At 37.0% G+C, this 20,437-nt stretch overlaps 1 protein-coding gene across 1 annotated transcript; it reads right to left on the reverse strand.

Annotated features, from left to right (window-relative positions):
* Positions 1-4,724: 4,724 nt before the first annotated feature.
* LOC139942716 (uncharacterized) lies at positions 4,725-13,736 on the reverse strand. The gene is made up of 12 exons (XM_071939513.1): positions 13,622-13,736; positions 12,781-12,911; positions 12,072-12,333; positions 11,425-11,741; positions 11,003-11,141; positions 9,731-10,044; positions 8,944-9,085; positions 7,551-7,885; positions 6,787-6,925; positions 5,898-6,109; positions 5,350-5,485; positions 4,725-5,008 (listed from the first exon to the last, which is right to left on the reverse strand). The coding sequence occupies exons 1-12, from the start codon at positions 13,734-13,736 to the stop codon at positions 4,725-4,727; spliced, it is 2,526 nt and encodes an 841-aa protein (XP_071795614.1).
* Between the last annotated feature and the right edge of the window lie 6,701 nt (positions 13,737-20,437).

Consider the following 20,437-nt stretch of genomic DNA (forward strand, 5'->3'; position numbering starts at 1 on the left):
TTATAAAATGCAACATTTTAAACGGGTTATGGTAAACAAAGGGGAAGTTAACAACGATTTTATATAATGGTAATGGACCCCAGCATTGTACAAGACAAAACATTACTTTAAGTTTGAACAAATACTACATACTGTACTCACATAACCACACAACTTCAATAGACTGTGTAAGTCGACCTCTAGAGAATCTGGACTCTTTAAACCTAGAAAAACAGCTACAGCGTGCAGTTTAAATAGTGACGTTATAATTATTATCGACCTTTATCGACCATTGCAATTCTTCCTTTTAAGTCAACTTTATTTTTCTACTGAGTACACATTTGTTTTCGACACAGGGGTTTCCTTAATAAATTATAAATGCACAGATTAGTAACGAGTTTTGGTCACTTAGGGGAAAATTAACAAAACATGTATACAAATGTGTGATGAACCCCAGCAAATGCGCATGGACAATAAATAGCTGAATTTAAATTACAACACTGTACTAGGCGCGCCAAGACAAACTGTACGTACATTTCCATAAAAACAATCATTAGACTGTGTAAGTCGACCTCGATACAATCTGGACTTTTTGACACTTTTAAAAGCAGCTTTACAGCGTGTAGTTTTAACGTTTTGTGCACTTGTATGGTGATGTAATATTAAATTTCATCCAATGAATCGCGTAAAAAAAACAAAAAACAAAAACGTTAAATAATAGTATTACAAAAAACCAAGCTAAATGTTTGGTTCTAAGTTTTAAAGTATTAAGTCCACAACATATTTTAGGGTCTTTAAAAACAGTGCAACCAACGCGTTGCAACGGTTCTTTTCAGAACCACCACAACTCATTTAGATATTATCGTTACATGTTGTTACCTCAAACCTTTCAATAAAACAAAAGTAATGAGAGATTTTTCGTCGTTGGACTTACACGGTCTAGTATTAGTTACTACCAACAAGTTTACTTTACGTTGCAAATCACAATCGATGAACAAAATGTAAGATTTTAAAAGTGGCAAGGATAATGGTTTGTTTTTGATAATTCAACAACGTAGCAGTTTGACCCCCTTTTTGATTGGTAAGTGGTACCATTATTCTTAATCATTTTACAGCCCTATTTATCGAGGTATTATGTGATGGCCTAAAACCTTTTTGTATCGACAAAGATTCGAACCAACAAATTGATTATCTTTGCCACTTTACTTTGATTCCAGTGCAATAAAAACATTCAATTAAAACATGCAATTGAAGTAACATCTAGGTCTATTTTTTATTTTTTTATCTTAATAAAGTTACGTTTAAATAAGGCATTCTTAAATCAGAAACCATTCTTAAAGCTCGAATTCTGGAGTATCAATATCAATACACGTTTCTTGCTTTTTGCAAAATGTTTTTTTTTTTTTTTTTTTTTTGGATTGTTGTATTTCATTACTTTCAATACATTATTTGTTTACTTAGAAAATAGTAAAACCCTAAGTCGTCCAACTCGTTTTCCTGGTCGTTAGCATTTGATGTTTGTTTAATTCAACAACAAAATTGTTTAGCATTTAACAATGATTTCAACTAGGCATTTAACAATTATTTCAACTATTACCATTGATACATACATCGATATAATAATACATAATAACTCAACAAATGTTGAAAGGTTTAAATCTTCTAATGACTTATATAATAAGGTTACCTAAATAAAGATTATGGATTTATCATTTGAGTGTGATTTTTTTCAGAAATTGAAGTAAAATCTAGGTCCAATTTGTTTTGTTACCTTAATAAAATTACGTTTAAATAAGACATTCTTAAATCAGAAGAAACCATTCTTAAAGCTTGAATTCTTGAGTATCAATATCAATAAACGTTCCTTGGTTTGTGCAAAATGTTGTTGTTGTTTTTTTTCATTACTTTCAATACATTATTGTTTACTCAGAAAATAGTAAAACCCTAAGTCGTCCAACTCGTTTTCCTGGTCGTTAGCATTTTGATGTTTGTTTAATTCATCAAAAGAGAATTCTAGCATTTAACAATGATTTCAACTGTTACCAGTATTACATACATCCATATAATAATACATAATAACTCAACAAATGTTGAAAGGTTTAAACGTTCTTATGACTGATTATATAATAAGGTTACCTAGATAAAGATTATTGATTTCTCATTTGATTGTGATTTGTTCAGAATTCAAAACTTTAACAAACCGTCTGTGATAGTGTAAAATACCTGCTTGGTCACCAAATGTAATGAACTCCGTTGCTTACCATAGCGAACTATAAAACAAGTACCAGTTGATGCTCGTTATCATCGTTTGCCTTTAACTTTTAAAGGTCAGTGTTCAGAAATAAATGTCAATTATAATAATATTCTCGTTGTTCAACAGATATCTTTCTGGTACCATTTTAGTCTAGTTTATCATGTTTTGTTTCACTAAAACCAAGAGACTTTGTAAATCTATGAAAACTGGCAGTAGGAGAGCTCAATAATGATCTACTTCTTACTTAAAATTTAGTTGAATGATTTTTAACAAGTAGCTGTGAACTATTTTAACCGTTAACTATCAGAGGTGTTCTTGTGTTTCTCTCGTCTTGAGTTTGCTTGCTTGTAATTCTTATTTGATTACATTGACACATACCACCAACATTGGTTGTTCTGTTTACAATTTCCATCAGTTTTGCGGATTATTGTTTTATCCCCTAAACCATTTCAGCTCTCTGTAGACAGACATGCTGTCACTTATTAGTCACTATAACTTAATCCAAACACTCACAATAACTATATATCTTCCCTCTAGCCATACATACCCAGCGACGGGGATTTGAATCCAACCCATTGCCCTAGTTACTGAATTTGTTAAACAATTAACGGCAAGTACCACCACTAAAATAAACACTTTTCCCCTAAATTTAGGAACTTTTCAAAACAATTACAATTGAATTACAACATTATAAACCAAAAACCATTCTTAAAACAAAGTTTTTTTTTTACCACAGTTTGGTAAAACGTAATGTTTATTTTAAGGATTTTTGCCATGTTTGCTTTGTTGACAAAAATATGAAACTGTTTTTATTCTTCTACTCAATCGCAGCTTTCATGTATTTAATTTAAAAAAGAATTCTTTTTAAAACCTAGTCTTGAAAATGGTTTCTGAGATGACAATTTTACCAATAATTTACCATATTAATTAACACCAATAGAACACTACCTTAACACACACATATTGATAGGTGCAGATATTAATTAAAATTTAGTGAAGTTCTTGAATCAAGCTGGAATGTAATACTTAAGATTGGAAAACAAAAGTTTTGTAAAAGTATTCCCACCTATGTCAAAGCACAGGTACAACTTTTCTGTTCATTTATCAGTCAGCCGTCGTTGTTAAAAGTTGTATATATGATGATATGTTTGAAGGTTTCTGTTCAAATTTCAAGAACAAATCTTTCCCTTGCAAGGCTTAGTTGTTTGTCCAACTGGGAACGGAACTGCATTGTTTGACTAATTTTCCATCAAAGTAGTCCTGTAACATTCACTGCAGTTGGTTTGCCTCCATGTAAATTGGCCTTGTGTGACAAGGCCCTTACATTATCTCTTACGAAATGACATTAAAACCATCGAGAATTAGGCATGGGAACACAATGTAATAATTTCCCTTCAATGTTGTTATGGTATGTTAGGGGGATGTTGATCACCACAAAGCTCGTGACTTGTTTCAAGAGACTTGTTTTAATGTAATATATACAGGTGAACAAACTGAAAAGGTTAACGTGTTACCATGGCAACTGTTTCATTTTACCATGGTACGCAGTGTTTGATATGGCTGTTTGACAAGTTAGATTGCTGGGTAAAAGGGACAAAACGCTGTGCCGTTTTGTTTGTAGAAAATAGCAGTCAAAGTATGTAACATTTGCGTGATTTTGATAAAGTCACTGAACATTTATCTAAAGTTATAATTTTTAAAAGCGGCAATGCTAATTACTTAATACTTCTTAAAAGTTAAATAATCCGTTCGCTATATTCATAAACCCTTTTAAATTTGTTGTTTACATCAACCTCTACAATAAACCATTCTTAAAATTGGAACTCTGTAAAATTCATATCAATTACAAAGGTTTTGTTTTCCTTAAGTTAAACCCCACTCATTGCCCATAAATTCATTTCTACCTGTGTTTCCCCTAAACCGTAACGTAACTGTAACTTATTTTGCAGTTTGTTTTTAGGTTTACGAAAAGTTTATTTAACTTTACATTAATATGATAACTTCTTCTGAATTTTAAAGATGGTTTCAGCAGCTATCTACGAAATACAATTCAAAATTACTTTGATTAAAACAATGCTTAATAAGTGCACAATATTAATAAATAAAGATTTTAGGGCAAACCTGGCCAATTCAACTACGTAATCTAAAAAACATTTTTGAGCCAAGTAAAATACCAGGTTACCAGTCATGCTGCATTCGATTTTTTTTTTGCTGATAGACCGTATTGTATAACCCTTTTTGCCATGAAAAGTCGCCATCTTGTAGGGCAGACCGTATGTGAGTATGATAAATAATGCACAAACATACTAGTCTGCGTTTCTTGATCTTTTGACGTTGAAATACCAAATTTTTAACGGATTTTTGTAACACATGTTTAAGACTCGGCTGAACAGCTTTTCAATTTGACAAATAAACGCACCAACATGCGATTGTGTGTTTCCTAATCATTTGACTGTCAATGGGCTTAGCAAATTTTCATCCTGAAATATTGTTAGCCACGAGGTGGAGATTGGCGGCGTATTTTGATTTCAGTTTTTACAATACGAGACCCATTCCATTCAGTAGCTCTAATAACTCGTTTGTATGGACCCTTAGTACCACCAGGTTGGATATATTCAGCATTAAGGTTATTATCTACACCAGGTATACCAGAGCATCTATTAAACCACCATCCTCCTTCACTATTCAAACCTGGGCAGTTTGTGTCGTTTTGGTTATTATCTGTATGATGGTGAATGCTGAAGGCTTGATTGTTGGCAGTCTCAAGAATATCATCTGGAAAAACAAAATAAAATACAAATATCATTTGATGCTCTTTTAAAGGATTCAGGTACTTTTTCAAAAATTAAGTAAGCAATTTGTAATGTCTGGTAAGCTTTTGTTTTAAGTAAAGTTACTGCACGCGTGTTCTAGAATATAAGTTATATCAAAGGTGTAAATTAGCAGGCAATGCTGTTTCAAAACACTTTCAAAACACTGTTTCAAAAATACTGTTTCACACACGTTTCAGATCGTTTTTATTTCTTTATATTAATATTAAAGCCAAACCAACAAGTAAAACAACACCAGCAGTTGGAATTACAATTCAGTTGGGTTATTACTTTCAAGGAACTTACTTATGCATCCAATGAGTTCAATGCTTACAGCTGGATATCCGTCGTCTGTTTGAGTGACACGGATGAAGCGTGCTCGGATCGGCTGCCGAAACATGATGGTTACCGGTGCGGGTTGCTCCGTGTTACCACGGAATATCTGTAGCACAGGATAGATTGAACAACTTGATTAAGGTAAAATGTTCTTTTTTTGACACCTTTGCTTTTATATTAGTCACAAAGAAAAACTAAATATATTGTTCATAATGTTGCAATGTTCCTTGTGCGTACGAGTTTCTGGGATTACCAATTGTCTTTGTTTAAAGCTAAGTTGAGTAACAAGTCCACGATAAACAAAACTCGTCAATTTAAAGAGGCACACCGGCTCACCGTATACGCAATTTAGTGGTGTAGGATCATAAAACACATTTTTTATAGTGACTGCTCTTCTCCATTCCTGGCAGACCTTTGAAGTCATTATCTTAGTCTATGTTGTAACCCAAATAGCACAATTCAGCCGGTGTGCCCCTTTACAAAACCAATTTTGTTTGTGCAATGACAGAACCATTTACCCGAGGTTCTCCTTCAGGTGCTCCCTGGTGGCTAACATAGACCCAAGTAACGTTATCAAGGCTGTATTCTACTTGAAATGACGGTTCGTTTTTCCCTTGTGCTATGACTCCCTCAACTAGAGTTACTAACAGCAGGTCAATCTGAAGCCGTGCTGATTCGTCTGGAATGATATGGGCTTGCTTAAGAAGGCGTTGTCTACATACCCAGCGTACTGTAAATACAAACATTTGATTGATTGAAGATTTGAATTAAATGTGTTGTTCTCCAGTTCTGTAAAAGTTTGGATTGTCTTTATAAAAGGCTTCTCTATAACACGTTAGGCTCAAACTGGGCTCTGGTTCGTGAGTTAAATAAAACAATTGTTTTGTTTTGGTTCATCAATTGAGTTTAGAAATACTTCTTCAACAACAAAACTAATTTGTGAACATTATAATTAAAAAAGTCACCAAGCTTTTGATAAATTTCTGATCATCCAGAGCAATTAAAGCAAAAACACTTGTCCATACTAAGAGAACAAAACGGAGAGACATTTCTCAGATCGAAATTTTGCGGGGGAAAACAGTTCCGTTTATCAATCAAATAAGTTGTTATTGCCATTACTTTAAAGAAAGATTACAAAACGTGAGTTTACCTTAACTGTTCGAGAACAATCTTGGTTTTAGAGTTGTAAGTTGCTTCAAAAAACTGAGCAAAACTCATTCAAATATGTACACTTCAAAATTATAAGTTGTAACTTTGTCAATCACCCTTTTAATGTTTAAAATATTGCTGTGTTTGATTTGTTTGTTTATGTATATACCCAGTTTTCACGATCAGTTCACTGTTATATTTAGACGAATATAACTTGTTTTAAAGACAGAGTGTCTCAGACATCTCGTTAGAACTAACCTTGGCATCCTAGTAGTTCAACACGTATCCACAGAGAGCCATCAGTCTGGTTTAGTATGATGCGGATATAACGAGTAATGATTGGTGGATTGAACATGCTGGTAGCTACCGAGTCTGCTGTAGTGTTTCTTCGGATAATCTGTTAAGAAACAAAAACTACAAATTATCATGCTATCTCCATTAAATAGCATGTCACTCACTAGTAAAACAAAAAACATTTAACTTAGCAAAGCAAAATTATCAATACACATTTTGTATTTTGTTCAAATCAGACTTATGGTCTCGAAATCAATTCAACTGTGCATATCACAACAGTTGAATTGATTTCGAGACCATAAGTCTGATTTAAACAAAACACAAAATGTGTAGTTAAAAAGTAGCCATAGAAGCTTAAACTAAACTATCGTTGGCACAGCGACATTGTGGTTGTCCACAAACAAGTTGAACAAGATCAATCAAATCCGTTTGAATAGTTTTGCTTGTCAGTTCTTAGAGTCGGACTTAATGGATTTGTGAGACCATTATAAAGCGCCAATTCATCAAGAACACAGCGTGTTATAGTGGGTAAAAATAATGTTTGATACACTTCTCGAATTTGCATTGAAAGTCTGACTCCCTGTCTGATTGAGATGGTGAGTGCATTCCGGGTGTGAGGAGCAAAATGCGAGAAGGTGCGAATTGAAGCAGACTTAAGAAGCTTGACAGGTTGACATAATTAGGTTCCAATAACCTAATCAGTTTACATTAAACATGTATGTTCTTACCTGTGCTGAACCCATAGTATGCCAAGTGTTCTGGTCATCACTGTACTCCAGCCGGTACCCATGACTCACATCTTCATTGATTACCTGATCAGATCCCTGCAGCATCATAATTCCCTCTACTATGACATTACTTTCGAGATCAATCTGTAACCATGGGTTGATGTCATTAGGATCAGGGCACCAGCCAATAGTATCACTGTTTGCTGATTGAGTGAGTCGTGCATTGCTTTGTTGACAGTTACCATCTTCCCTCTGCTGTGTACTTGATGCTGTGATTCTGTAGTCTGGAATGCTGCCATCTCCCATTCCGAGACGATCCAAACAAAAGAAGCGTTCTGTATCAGTTAAAATAAAAGGCAACGCAATAATAGGTTAATCGAAATGCATTTTCTTTTATAATGTATTGTTCGAATTCCGGTCACAGTGTGGTATTTTTCGGAAAAAAACAAGCAAGTGACTTTACCGCTACTGACAAAACAATGTTTTCTCAAGTTGAAATTGAAAATGAATCGTTGTATGGTGTTATGGCCGAGCGGATAGAGCACCCAACTCAAGCTCTGGTACTTCTGTTCAGCAGAGTCTGGGTTAGAATCCCGGTCGTTACACTTGTGTCCCCGACCATGACACTTAACTGTAATTGCCACTCTCCACCCAGGGGTAAATGGGTACATGTGGATGAGGGCAGAGATGGTTCTTGTGATTGGTTTTAATAGCCTAGTACCGCATGTTAACGTTGAACAGGCTGCATACTCCCCTCTAGGGAGCTGAAATAGTTTAAGGAGTAAATTAAGGCCTAGTGACAAGGGGTAATAATGTGAAACGCTTTTGGACGGCCTCCAGGTGTGAAAAGCGCTAAAAAACGGGTTGTTATTTAGTATTATTAGTAAGGTTTAAGGTTAAAGGTTTATTGTTTCCACAGTAACGTTGTAAAACAGGCAATAATACATACATATTCCAATTAATACAGTTAAGCCAGGAGGAAATAAATGCACTTTTATAAACTGCAGGGGGGCTCACAAAGAGGTACACCCCTAAAGCGGTTGTATTTAGCCCTTGAATTTCGCTATTAATTGTTAGTTGCTTAATCAAAATAGAACATACAAGTATAAAATTATCATTTGCATGTAATACATGTTTAAATGATACATGTTTAGATAAAAAGTAGAAGTATTTGCAGCGATTGTTTATAATAGTGTCAAAATTCTGTCAAATGAGATCAATATGAATTCAGTAAGTGTTTGCCTAAAATATGAGACGTAGCCCAATAAAATGGAAAATCAAAGTTTCAACAAACCAAATTAAAGAAGAATTGATGGTTATGTTGTTATCAGTTGTTGTTATACAAATCAACGGGATTGATAAATAAATAAATAATTGTTTTGTATGACTTTACCATTACATCCAAGGAGTTCAATACGCAACCCAGGAAGTTGGCCTCTATAGTCAGTTAGTGTGATGCGGATGTAGCGTGCTCTGATTTCCTCAATGAACATGTTGGTTACTCTGGTATGTCGATCTGTATTTCCAGGGAATCTCTGTGGAAAACAAATGTGATGCTCAATAACAGCAACTATCTTAGAACAAACAAAACATATTGATTTCGCCCATGTCTCAGGAATCGCTGCTCGTACACGATATAGGCCCTATATTTTTTGTATTTATTTTTTTTTTTTTTTACTGTTAAGATTAGTAGGATTTGAAATTGTGCATGGTGGATAACGGTATGGAAAGGTTTGCGGTAACACCATATAATGAATATCTATACATTAGTTGGGGGTGGTTCTGAAAAGAACCGTTGGTTTCACCGAGAAGTTTCGATCAGTATGCTCTGATCATCTTCTTGAGAGTTGGTATTCCTAAATAAATGCAGACGCTTATTACTGAAGTTTATTTGTGTAAAACGTGCTGCCGCTCGTTGTTCTGAGGAACACTCTGTTATCAAAAATGTCATGCAGAATCTGGTTTAAACGTTCCTTTTGTTCATAATTTTTAAAATGCTGTATACATCTGGAAACACTGAACAAAAGAATGATTGACTTTGAAGGAATAGTGAACTTGCCAGTTTCAGTGAATTCATTAAGAAACAATATAATCTGCCTAGTACATTACATGTGGTGTTGTTGATTTTATACAATATTCTACATTGAAAGGTTTTCTGTAATGTAGGTATGAAGTCCTACCTGTGCATCTGTCCCTCCTATGAAGCGCAGGTCTTGCTCGTCGTCACCGTAAGATACGATGAACTCTGTAACCCAGCACCATTTGTCGTTGTTACCCTGTGTAACAACACCTTGAATCAATACCGGGTGCTTTAGATCCACTTGGAACCATGCACTGTCTCTGCCATTCAATGTTGGACACCAGCCACCACGCACAAATAGCCGTCCGTAAGTGTTCAAGCTGCAGTACTGGTCATCAGTAGACGATGTCGTTATGCTTCCATCAGGGATGGTACCATCTCCCATTCCGAGCTTCTGCTGACAAACTTTATGAGCTGAGAAAATAAATAAATTCATAGTGTTTTAATCAAGCCAGTCTTAAGTGAAAACATTCAGTTTTTGCGAATTTTGAAGTTAGTCTTGTTAACTTCAGAAGTGTTTAATTTTAATTAATTCTTCTTGAGACCTTGGTTAACCTTAAAAACACGTTTTAATTTGACTTTATAGTACATTTTCATAATAGTAGCTAATGTGTAGTCTAATAATTGTTTACAATAACTTTGAAGGGGAGTGAGGTTGAGTGCAAACATGTTCTGACTTTACGACTTTTTTTCCCCATTTCTATATTTTGCAGTGACTTTATTTGTACTGTGCTCAACTCACAATCGAGTACAGTTTTGAATGTCTCAATTGTATGACTTCGTGTTTTTGGAGAACGTGGTGAGTGGTCAACAGCATACATCATTAACTTATATCCTTTACCTCTGCATCCACTGAGCTCAATACCTTATGTATTCTAGGCTGTTGGTTTGCACTTGATGCACCGAATTTGTTATGTGCAGTGTTCTGTGCAAGTCTGGCAATAAATTGTTTTCTAGTTACTTTATAGATGAGATTTACAGACTTACGTTCGAAATCAGGATAGGCGTGTCTCGTTTTAAGGGTCTGTGTACTTTGTTTAGGACACCACAAAATGTCTTCAGATTTACACAGTTTGAAAATAAAAAAAGTCATGAACATAATTTTCGTCTCAGGAGATAAAATTTGTTTTAGCATGTAAAACGTATTTTCGTGACATTGTTTTACACATTTCTCAAAAATTACATCAGATCAGCAAGCAATATTTTTTATATAAGCTTTTTACTGACATTATCATCAATCTGTGTAAGTTAAATGTAAAGGTAAATCGGTAGACTTTGTGTTTTGTGTTACAAAAAGTACCCCAATCCTTATAGTGAGATTATATACAATAAGCCTGACGTTTGAAAAGGTGGTGATTGATTGAAACAATACCTTTGCATCCAAGGAGTTCAATACGTAGGTCTGGGTCGCCATTCCAGGCTGTTGGTCTGATGCGGATGTACCGTGCTTGAATAGGCTGCTGGAATATATTGGTAACTGGGGTGTACCAATCAGTGTTGCCAATGAAAGTCTGTAAAACAAAATACAAACCAGAGGTGGAGACAACAATACATACAAATTGTATTTAACTTTTTGGATATAAATAATGGCTGTCCTGCAGTATTGGAGTGGTTATGTTTTTAATGAATATTGGTAACTGGGGTGTTTATCAGTGTTGCCAACGAGTCTGTAAAAAAACAGGGGTGGAAAAAATAAAGAAATAACAATTATAATTAAGCCTTTGGTCATGAATAATGGTTGTAGAGCTTGATTGGTGTGTCGAGATGGAGTGTGTCTTTGCTGAGTACTCTTACCTGTGTAGTAGAGTTCCCATTGACATACAGCCATGCAGTGCCATCAATGCTGTATTGTACATGGTAGTGTTTCACATACCAATCAACGTCTTGACAGCCCTGTGTGATGACGCCCTCAATCTGCACTGGCTCTGAACCAGTAAATATTTGGAGCCATGAATGATCGAGTTGATTTTTAGCTGGTCCCCAACAACCGTTCAGATTCAGTCGTGCATTACTTGGCGGATAATTTGAACTCCACTGACTAGATGCTGTGATCCTATCATCGGGAATACTCCCGTCTTCCATTCCTAGTTTGTGTCCACAGTATCTACGAACTGGAAAGAATCAAAAACACTTTAAATCAAAAACAATTAAAAAACCTTTAACTATTTTAAGTAACTGTTGAATTAAAAATAGCTAAGTCTAGATCGTGCCCGGAGTCAACTAACAGATTTAATTGTGTAAAATGTAATGTTAAATTGAATGGCGGTTTTGAAACGTTAACATAAAGCAATATATAGTAGTTGAGAACAGGCCCGTCAAACATAGTTTGTGATTCTTTCAAAAAAATACAATAAATGGAGCCTTTAAAACAACCTTGATAGATTATCAATATAATCAGTGGAGCCCTGGTAATGGTGAGAACAAACTAAAAGTAGACATACCAGTTGGTGGTAACTCGGAGTGCTCAAGAAACATGGTGTAATTGTAAGGTCCGACGCGGAACTGTTTCTTCAGGAAATGACCCGTTTTATTTTCTTCATTGGTTAGGTCCAGACGGACTGTCCAGTTCCCTTCAGCATCAGTCAGTTTATGTAGAATCTCATTGCCAAGCCAGAACTCACCATCCATTGACCCAAAGCCTTTCTTGTATTCTGCCCAACTGCGGTTGAAATTGACTGACCCATTAACGCGCCGCTGGAACACCTTCAAAGCAATGATTTATATGATAATATTTTGACTTGGCCGTCAGATTTATCTCAATTTTGTTTTAAACATGGGTAACCGGTATGAATAATACCCCCTCTAAAACTAAATTCGTACATGTAGAATTACGTCACAGTTGTTATAAATATTCATCTTTGCAAATCACGCTATTCAATCATTTTCGTGGAGTAATGACTAAATTTTAATACATTTAAAAAACAGTTATTGCATTGGCTGTTATTCTAAAGTAGTTTTCATGAACAAAAAATGGAAGACGTTGCAAACTTTGAGTTAAACAGTGGACCAGGTTCGTCTTTAAAAGGTGTAATGGACAAAATGAAATAATGCATTGAACTTGTGGACAAAAGAAAAATTTTAAACCCCCATATCTGTCAAAAAGACAGTACAAAAGCTATAAAAAGCTACCCTTTTAATCCATGTACTTACAATCCAACCTGTATGCTTCGTCAAATCACAAAACACTTTAATTCCTTCATCATTCTGGTAGGGATGGATAGTGTAGATACCATCTTCTTTGTATCCAACATCCAGCAAAGCCTGACAATCGGTAAATGTATCTGTTGGATTAGACAAGAGAAAATGATATTGAAATTTAAATCATTTGTTATGAGGAGTGACATGTATTTCGGTACCCTGTGCTAGAATGATGCAAACTGACTCTAGTCATTGACGTAGATCGGCGGTCTAGTTCTGAAAACATTAACCTTTAATATGGCAAAGTCAAGGGTTTGAAACCCATCCATGTTGGTTGCCTGTGGAATGATATGTTCTTTGTTAAGTATACCGTGCTCTATACGTGGAAGTGTCGTGGCCGAGCCGTTAAGAGCTCCGAATTTCAAACTCTGGTGTTTCTAATCAACAGAGTGTGGGTTCGGGTTAAGCTAGACTTAACAGTATTGCTTGGTCCTTCTGAGAGACGTGAATCCGTTGGTCCCATGTGTTGTGTAACGCATGTGAAGTAAAAACCCAGTGCACTTGCCGAAAAGAGAAGGGGTTCGCCCCAGTGTTCCAAGGCTATGATTGCTAAGTGCGCCGTAGCACCTTGTAAACCCTTATTATGTGTACAATTGGGTCCCATAATTCATCACTTCAATAACCTATCTTTCTTAAAGTTTGTACTCAGCGCATTGAGTACATTATTGGTGGGGACGTGCGCTATATAAGACTTCGATATTCTTACCGTATTCAAATAAAAACCAAAGGGTTGTACTTTGGAGTTAAGATGTTCACCATTTAAACAATGAACTTCAAAGTAGTTTCTGCTTACCTTTTTCAGTGGACTGGCATCGATTCCGTTTTGGTACCTGTTTCATGACTTGTGTGACCCAGTGTTGACCAGGAGTATAACCATCAGGAGGTGGTCCAAAATGATGAACTATCATCTTACTCTCAGTCAATTCAAGGATTACTAAATAAAATGAACAATCTCTGAGTAATTTCACTGTAATGTTTTTTGAGTTGGAGTTAATAACTTGCAATGTAAGTACTTGATAACTGAACTCGCTTCAAAGCAGTGTTCTTGCTAAACCACTCATCACAAAAGACAATTACTAAACAAGTTGGCCGTCCATCACTTTCCCTTTTCTGTAGGGCCAAATTTCCCGTCTCTACTTACCGTCACGTTCGATCATCACTCTTTGTAAGCGCCGAACATCAACCAAAAAACATTCCTGCTAACATTTGGAATATGCCTCACGTAGGCGAGGAGGAACTTGCTACGTATGAGGAGCATCTTCGGTAACGGTAAGCATAGCCAAGCAATTTTGCACAAGGTGTCCACTGTCGAAATCGGGTCTGAGCGGGTGGACTGTGTCACCTGACCTGAAAGTCAAGGCTCTGCTTATTGCTGCATTGGCTAACGATCACTGCTCTATGCTTACTGTGGAAGGGTTTAGTTTCTGTGCACGCACTTAAGCAAACGTTATGATTGACGTAAGCGCAAAATGTCCTGCTTCCTTAAGCGCAGATATTGTGTGCTTATGGTAAATAGACGTGAAATTGTGCCCTCTTTAATTGTTACTGGAGCGCTGTCCACCCATATCGCAAGGTTGGCGACGCTCATTTATGCTACTTTCACACTTGGGCGAATATTCTTGCAAATATGATATTTGAAATTCGCGCTTGAATTACCAATTTATTACGCAGTACCAGTGCCTTATACCAATGCTTACGAAAATCGATGGCGAATTACCTTCTTCGCAACATTCGCTGAAAGTTAGGTAGCGCTTCGTATCGCCCCTCGATGAAAGATGAATATTTAAATTTCGCGTTGAATTCGTCCAACATGAAGGTTGAATAGTGAATATGTTTATCTCGGTCTCAACCCTCGATCGTCCTCGATCGTCCTCGGTCGGCCCTCTCCTTACCAATATATTACGAGTGCTTACCAACGACTGCCAATGCCTTTACGAATGTTTTAACACTTACGCACGCTTTACCAACGTTACTAATCTTACGAAAATCGACGTTGAATGACCGTCTTCGAAACATTTGCTGAAATTTACAAACCAGTTTGTAAATTGACCGATCTTCGTAAGAAGGTGGGGGATAATTTGTGAACGTTACCAACGCTTACGAAGACACGGCGAATGTTGCGAAGTTTGAGCGAGTGTAAAATATTTCCTTGCGTTAGCAAATTCGCTAGCATATTCACCGTTTAAGAGCAGAATAGAGTTACCGATCTTCGTAATGAGGTGGTGAATGACTTGCGGACGTGGTGAATTTGTGGCGAATGTTTCAAAGTTTGAGCGATTGTTAAATATTTCCGTTCGTAGGCACATTCGCTAGCATATTCTCCCTAGTGTGTGAGTAGCAATAGGTACAGCTCAAACTTGCCTTGATTGTGTTGTGACTAACAGCACCAGCTTTCAAATTCGCAAGAAACACACTTGATTTTAAAAACCAATGTACTGCTGTTAAATCATTTCGTGATTGTTAACTGCCGAGTGCTGGTCAACTAAATACAGTGTATTGAAGTTCAAATTGAAGTTGGACACACACATCTTGTTTCAATAATGAATGTCCGCCTGGGCGGCAAGTCTGATCTCAATGACGGGTGGTATCTCAACGTACACATTATGCCATAGCACTACACATCCCTATGTATCGAAAACAACGATACCTTGTACTAAAATGATGCTCTTGTTGGCAATGACCTGCAGCCAAGGTAATAGCACACAAGATAACACATTGCCAGCTCAGCTAGGAATAGAGATCCCCCTGTAATTAAGCAGCTGATTTCCTTTGTTCTTGTTAATGTTATTATATAAGAACCTTTCAAGTCTACACTTAAATTTGAGAAACGCCGGATAGTAATGTTTTTTTACTCGCGATGTTTTTACTGAATATGCATGAAACCAGATACCGACGGACCCGATCGAATGTTGATCACCACGCGGTGCTTCTTTTCCACATTTTTTCATTTTAGTCGGCTATGTTCAGGGATTAAAAAGGTCTGCAATCCTACCCTTAACAAATTTACACATCACATTTATGCCCTGGTTAAAGTTATAATTTCATTTTTGGACAGTAATCTGATAAAAATTATTATTATGCGACACCACTTTCGCAAAACAATGTTTATCTGTAGGTTCTGGGTTTGCCGCCTCCTTATTCGTGGAATTGGCCGCCCAGTGATGAAAAGTAGGTAGCACCGCCTATAATGTTCTCTTTTCAACCACGTCCACAGCATTACTATTTAAAACAAAAACCTCTGCTGAAATATTGACTGATTTTTGCAGTTCGTAATTATAGACGATACATTTATATGAATCAGAAGTGCTTAATAAGTATGTTTTTCTTCTAAATTTGTACAAAAAGAGGCTTGATTTTTCACCCCCAAAACGCCAGAAAGCTCTGAGCTCCAGGGGGCTTTGCCCCCCTGGACCCTCACCGGGGCTTCGCCCCTGGACCCTACCAGGGGCCGTAAGGCCGGTCCATGTACCCCACCCAACAAATTGGTTCGAGCCCCCCAAAAAACATAATCCTGGGTGCGCCGTTGGTTCAGTAGCGACTGGGGATGTGCGGGTTAGACATTGGAAATCGGCCTTTGCGAAGCCTTGCCTTGAAGGAGCGAGTATTATGTAAGCAGGCCTCAGCTCTAGCTATGCGCTTAGCCTTACGAGCCGGAAGTAGTATCTCATCACTGTCACGGAACCAGTCATGCTGCTGATGTTGGCGATGAGACAACTAGCTGTCCCTGACTTCAGAGTGGAACATGGTCTTAGCATCTTCAGAGCTATCTGGCAAAGAGGTAGAGCTGAATTGACCAGTGAGCAATTTCTGAAACTGGGCAAAGTGCAGTATGTCCTTAGTAGCAGTAGTGGCGGTTGCAGGTGAAGTTCTCGGCTGAGCTTGGTGAAACCATTTAGAGAGCAATATCATCAGCTCACAGCGAACAAGCTTGGTCTGTGCTAGCCTTGCCCAAGGCAGTCGAATTATTCACTCCGAAAAAAGACCGCCGCTGTATAAAAACCCACCCGTATTCACTGTGCGTAACATCGCACGACACGATGCCCCCGTACACTATCCGCATGCGGAGGCCGTCAGGCCGACAGCCTTGTAGGGTCTGTGTTGAGGCCACTGACCTCATTACTATAATAAGCGAAGAGTTCCCATGGTCAGCTCATTACCATAATGCCCGCGAAAGACGAGACATGTCTACATCACAAGGTAAATTAAAGGTTTTATATACAAAATACCGCTGGTCCATTTTGCACAATCTGACATAGCAGTAGAAAGAAAAAGAAGCATTCTTCCCTTCCAACATCAACAGTGCTGTTTTCCCATCGTGCAAAGAAAGAACACTGAATAGGCTTAAACCCTATAATGGCTAGCATTTTTTGATGGCTTCATAAAGACTTTTAAATGTATGTTTCTTCTAAAAAAAAGAAAAAATTGGGCAGGAGAACACTTATGCAATAGAAAATATTTAGTCCGTGAAAAACAAAACTAGTATCCTACCGACCTATAGTTTTTTCCCATGGTTTTCAGTTGTTTTCTGCAATGGGCAGGGGTCCGTTTATATCCAGCACCACGCAGGCAGTCGGCCAATTTTTAGAAAACTTTTCCATATCTTGTAGGCCTATGCCCATCTATAGCTGGTTTGTTTACTGCATGCTGCATCGTCGGCCCAAAATGCAATTATAAACTCCTCATGCATAAAATGTTAACATGTGAAAAACCGTGACCTCACGTTGACCTCAAGATATATATAACGGATTTTCATTTCTTTTCTTCATGTGTAGACTTTTTGGGCATTAAAATTAAACTTTAAAAGGCGTGACCCCAGGTTTACCTCTACTTACGGTTAAACCGGAAGTGGGACTTACACAACCGATTTTCAAACTGTTTTCAGTTATAGACTCCCTGTGCATCATAAATTTGTTTGAAAAAAACTTTGACCACATTTTAACCTTTACTTCCGGGTCAACCGGAAGTGGGACCATATCTCAAAAAGTACACAGGCAATGATCAAACTTTTTCAGTTATATACTCAAAATATTAACTTTGAAAAGAGTGACCCCAGGTTGACCTTTACTTCAGGGTCAACCGAAAGTGGGACCATATATCAATATATACACAACCAATATTTAAGTTATTTCAGTTATAGTCTCCTTGGGCATTGCATATTAGTCTTTTGTAGCCAAATTGACCTTTACTTACTGGCAACCGGAAGTGTGACCATACAAATATATTAAGATCTACACAACTTTTTTCCAGTTATTGATTCCTTGGGCAATGAAGCACATAATCTCAGCAAAACAACACGGAACAGCTTGGTCTAGTTAACATTGCGCTTGAAGCACATTGCGGCACAAATCTTGAGGATCACAAATTTATCTCGACAAGTGTCGTAAATGGGTTTGAGGTGCAACTAGTCAAGTAGTATATTTCACTAGGCCCCCTTCAGTGGGCACACAACGTTATTTCAACGTTGGATATTGGTTGATTTGGCGTCGCAACGTTGAAGTACCATAAATCAACGTCGTTTCACATTTGCGACGTTGACTTTAGGTTGTTCTTTGACATTGCATAAACGTTGGATAAAGGTTGTTTTTGGGTTGCGAAAATTACCACCAAAAATCAACGTTGATCCAACATCAGTCTGCCAACGTTGTATCAATGTACTGTTTTTGACGTAAGTACAACGTTGGATAAAGGTTGTTTCTGCGTCGTGATAATAACAACCAAAAGTCGAAGTTGAGCCAACATCAGTCTGCTATCGTTGTATCAACGTAACGTTTTGGTCGTAAGTACAACATTGGATAAAGGTTGTTTTTGCATCAGGGTAATAACAACCAAAAATCAACGTTGATCCAACATCAGTCTGCCAACGTTGTATCAATGTAATTTGTTTGACGTAAGTACAACGTTGTATAAAGGTTGTTTTTGAGTCTGGATAATAACAACCATAAATCGACGTCGATCCAACATCAGTCTGCTGACGTTGTATCAACGTAATGTTTTGGTCGTAAGTACAACGTTGGAAAAAGGTTGTTTTTGCGTCTGGATAATAACAACCATAAATCGACGTTGATCCAACATCAGTCTGCCGACGTTGTATCAACGTAATGTTTTGGTCGTAAGTACAACGTTGGAAAAAGGTTGTTTTTGCGTCTGGATAATAACAACCATAAATCGACGTTGATCCAACATCAGTCTGCCGACGTTGTATCAACGTAATGTTTTGGTCGTAAGTACAACGTTGGATAAAGGTTGTTTTTGCGTCGGGATAATAACAACCAAAAATCAATGTTGATCCAACATCAGTCTGCCAACGTTGTATCAATGTAATGTTTTTGAAGTATGTAAGCCTACAACGTTGGATAAAGTCAATGTTGATCCAACATCAGCATGCGATGTTGTAATAGCGTTATGTTTTTCCCGTTTGATTTCGTTGCATAAAGGTTGTTTTTGCGTCACGGTAATAACCTCAAATCAATATTGGTCCAATATCAGTCTGCTAACGTTGTATCGACGTAATATTTGTTGACGTATGTGCAACGTTGGATGTTTTTACCTCACGATAATAATAACCCCAAATCAATGTTGATTAAACATCAGTCTGGTAACGAATTGTTTCAACATGAGGTTTCTGACATACACTGTTGGATAAAGGTTGTTTTTGCGTCGTGATGATAAACAACCTAAAATCAACGTTGGTCCAACCCGTCATCAGTCAGGTAGTTTCACAATTTGGATAAAGGTTGTTACTGCATTGCATAATAACCTACTAAAATCAATGCTTATTCTTCCAATGGACAGTTTAACAAATTGGCAATGTTTATTTTACAATTATTGTGCCATCAACATGTCATCTTTTGTGGAAAATGTATGTCTCGGCGGGAAGGGTTTTTGTGCACTCACCAAAATATGTGACACAATTTGTGTGTTCTGAATAAAATTAATAGACAACTTGCTGGCAGAGATTTCGGGATAAGACCGGCGAAATGTGTCTTATCTGATGAGGTCATGTTACAATCACTACTTTTCTGTAAATTGATTCAAAAGCAATAGCAGAAAAGCATGATGTGTTGCTTTCCAATCACTGGTTTCCCGTATAAAATAAAGAATTCTCTTCAAAGTACTTTTGTTTGTTTTTAAAGCTTCCCATGACCAGACGCAATTATATATCAAGGGTTGCTTTACATTTCATACCCCATCTCGCCATAATCTTCGCTCTTCTCGAGATCCATTTTTGCTTACCAATCCAAAAAACTTCTGAAAACACATCTCTTCCCTGTTTAAGCGTTTCTCTTTTTCTAATTTTTTTCGAACATTGTGTATGTAGCTTTTCCGCTAAGATTTTTTTGTTTAATGTGCATTTAAGTTTTTGTAAGCACTGTGATATAGTTTTCTATGGGGAGCATTTCTAAATACCTGTTTTTCTCAATAGTATTAATGTGGGACCAATGATGGCCTTATCTCGACATTTACCACATTGGACTTATGTGGGAACTCAGTGCTGAGCCAACGCCGGTAATATAGTGCTGACACAATGTTGGCAGCATTTAAGCTATAAACTATAGCTATCATTGATTTTTTGCATTGGGTTACATTATCGGCGAGCTGCCGTGGGCAA

The sequence above is a fragment of the Asterias amurensis genome, chromosome 10 (genome assembly GCF_032118995.1).
Source record: "Asterias amurensis chromosome 10, ASM3211899v1".
NCBI classification, from domain to species: Eukaryota; Metazoa; Echinodermata; class Asteroidea; order Forcipulatida; family Asteriidae; genus Asterias; species Asterias amurensis.

Bases quoted from the DNA above. Each gene is read 5' to 3' on its own strand.
- LOC139942716 (XM_071939513.1), bottom strand. From the start codon at position 13,736: ATGATAGTTCATCATTTTGGACCACCTCCTGATGGTTATACTCCTGGT. The intron at 12,334-12,780 runs GTAAGTACATGG...ATTGCTTTGAAG, and splicing joins CGAAGCATACAGGTTGGATT to GTGTTCCAGCGGCGCGTTAA. The intron at 11,142-11,424 runs GTAAGAGTACTC...TTTGTTTTACAG, and splicing joins ATGGGAACTCTACTACACAG to ACTTTCATTGGCAACACTGA.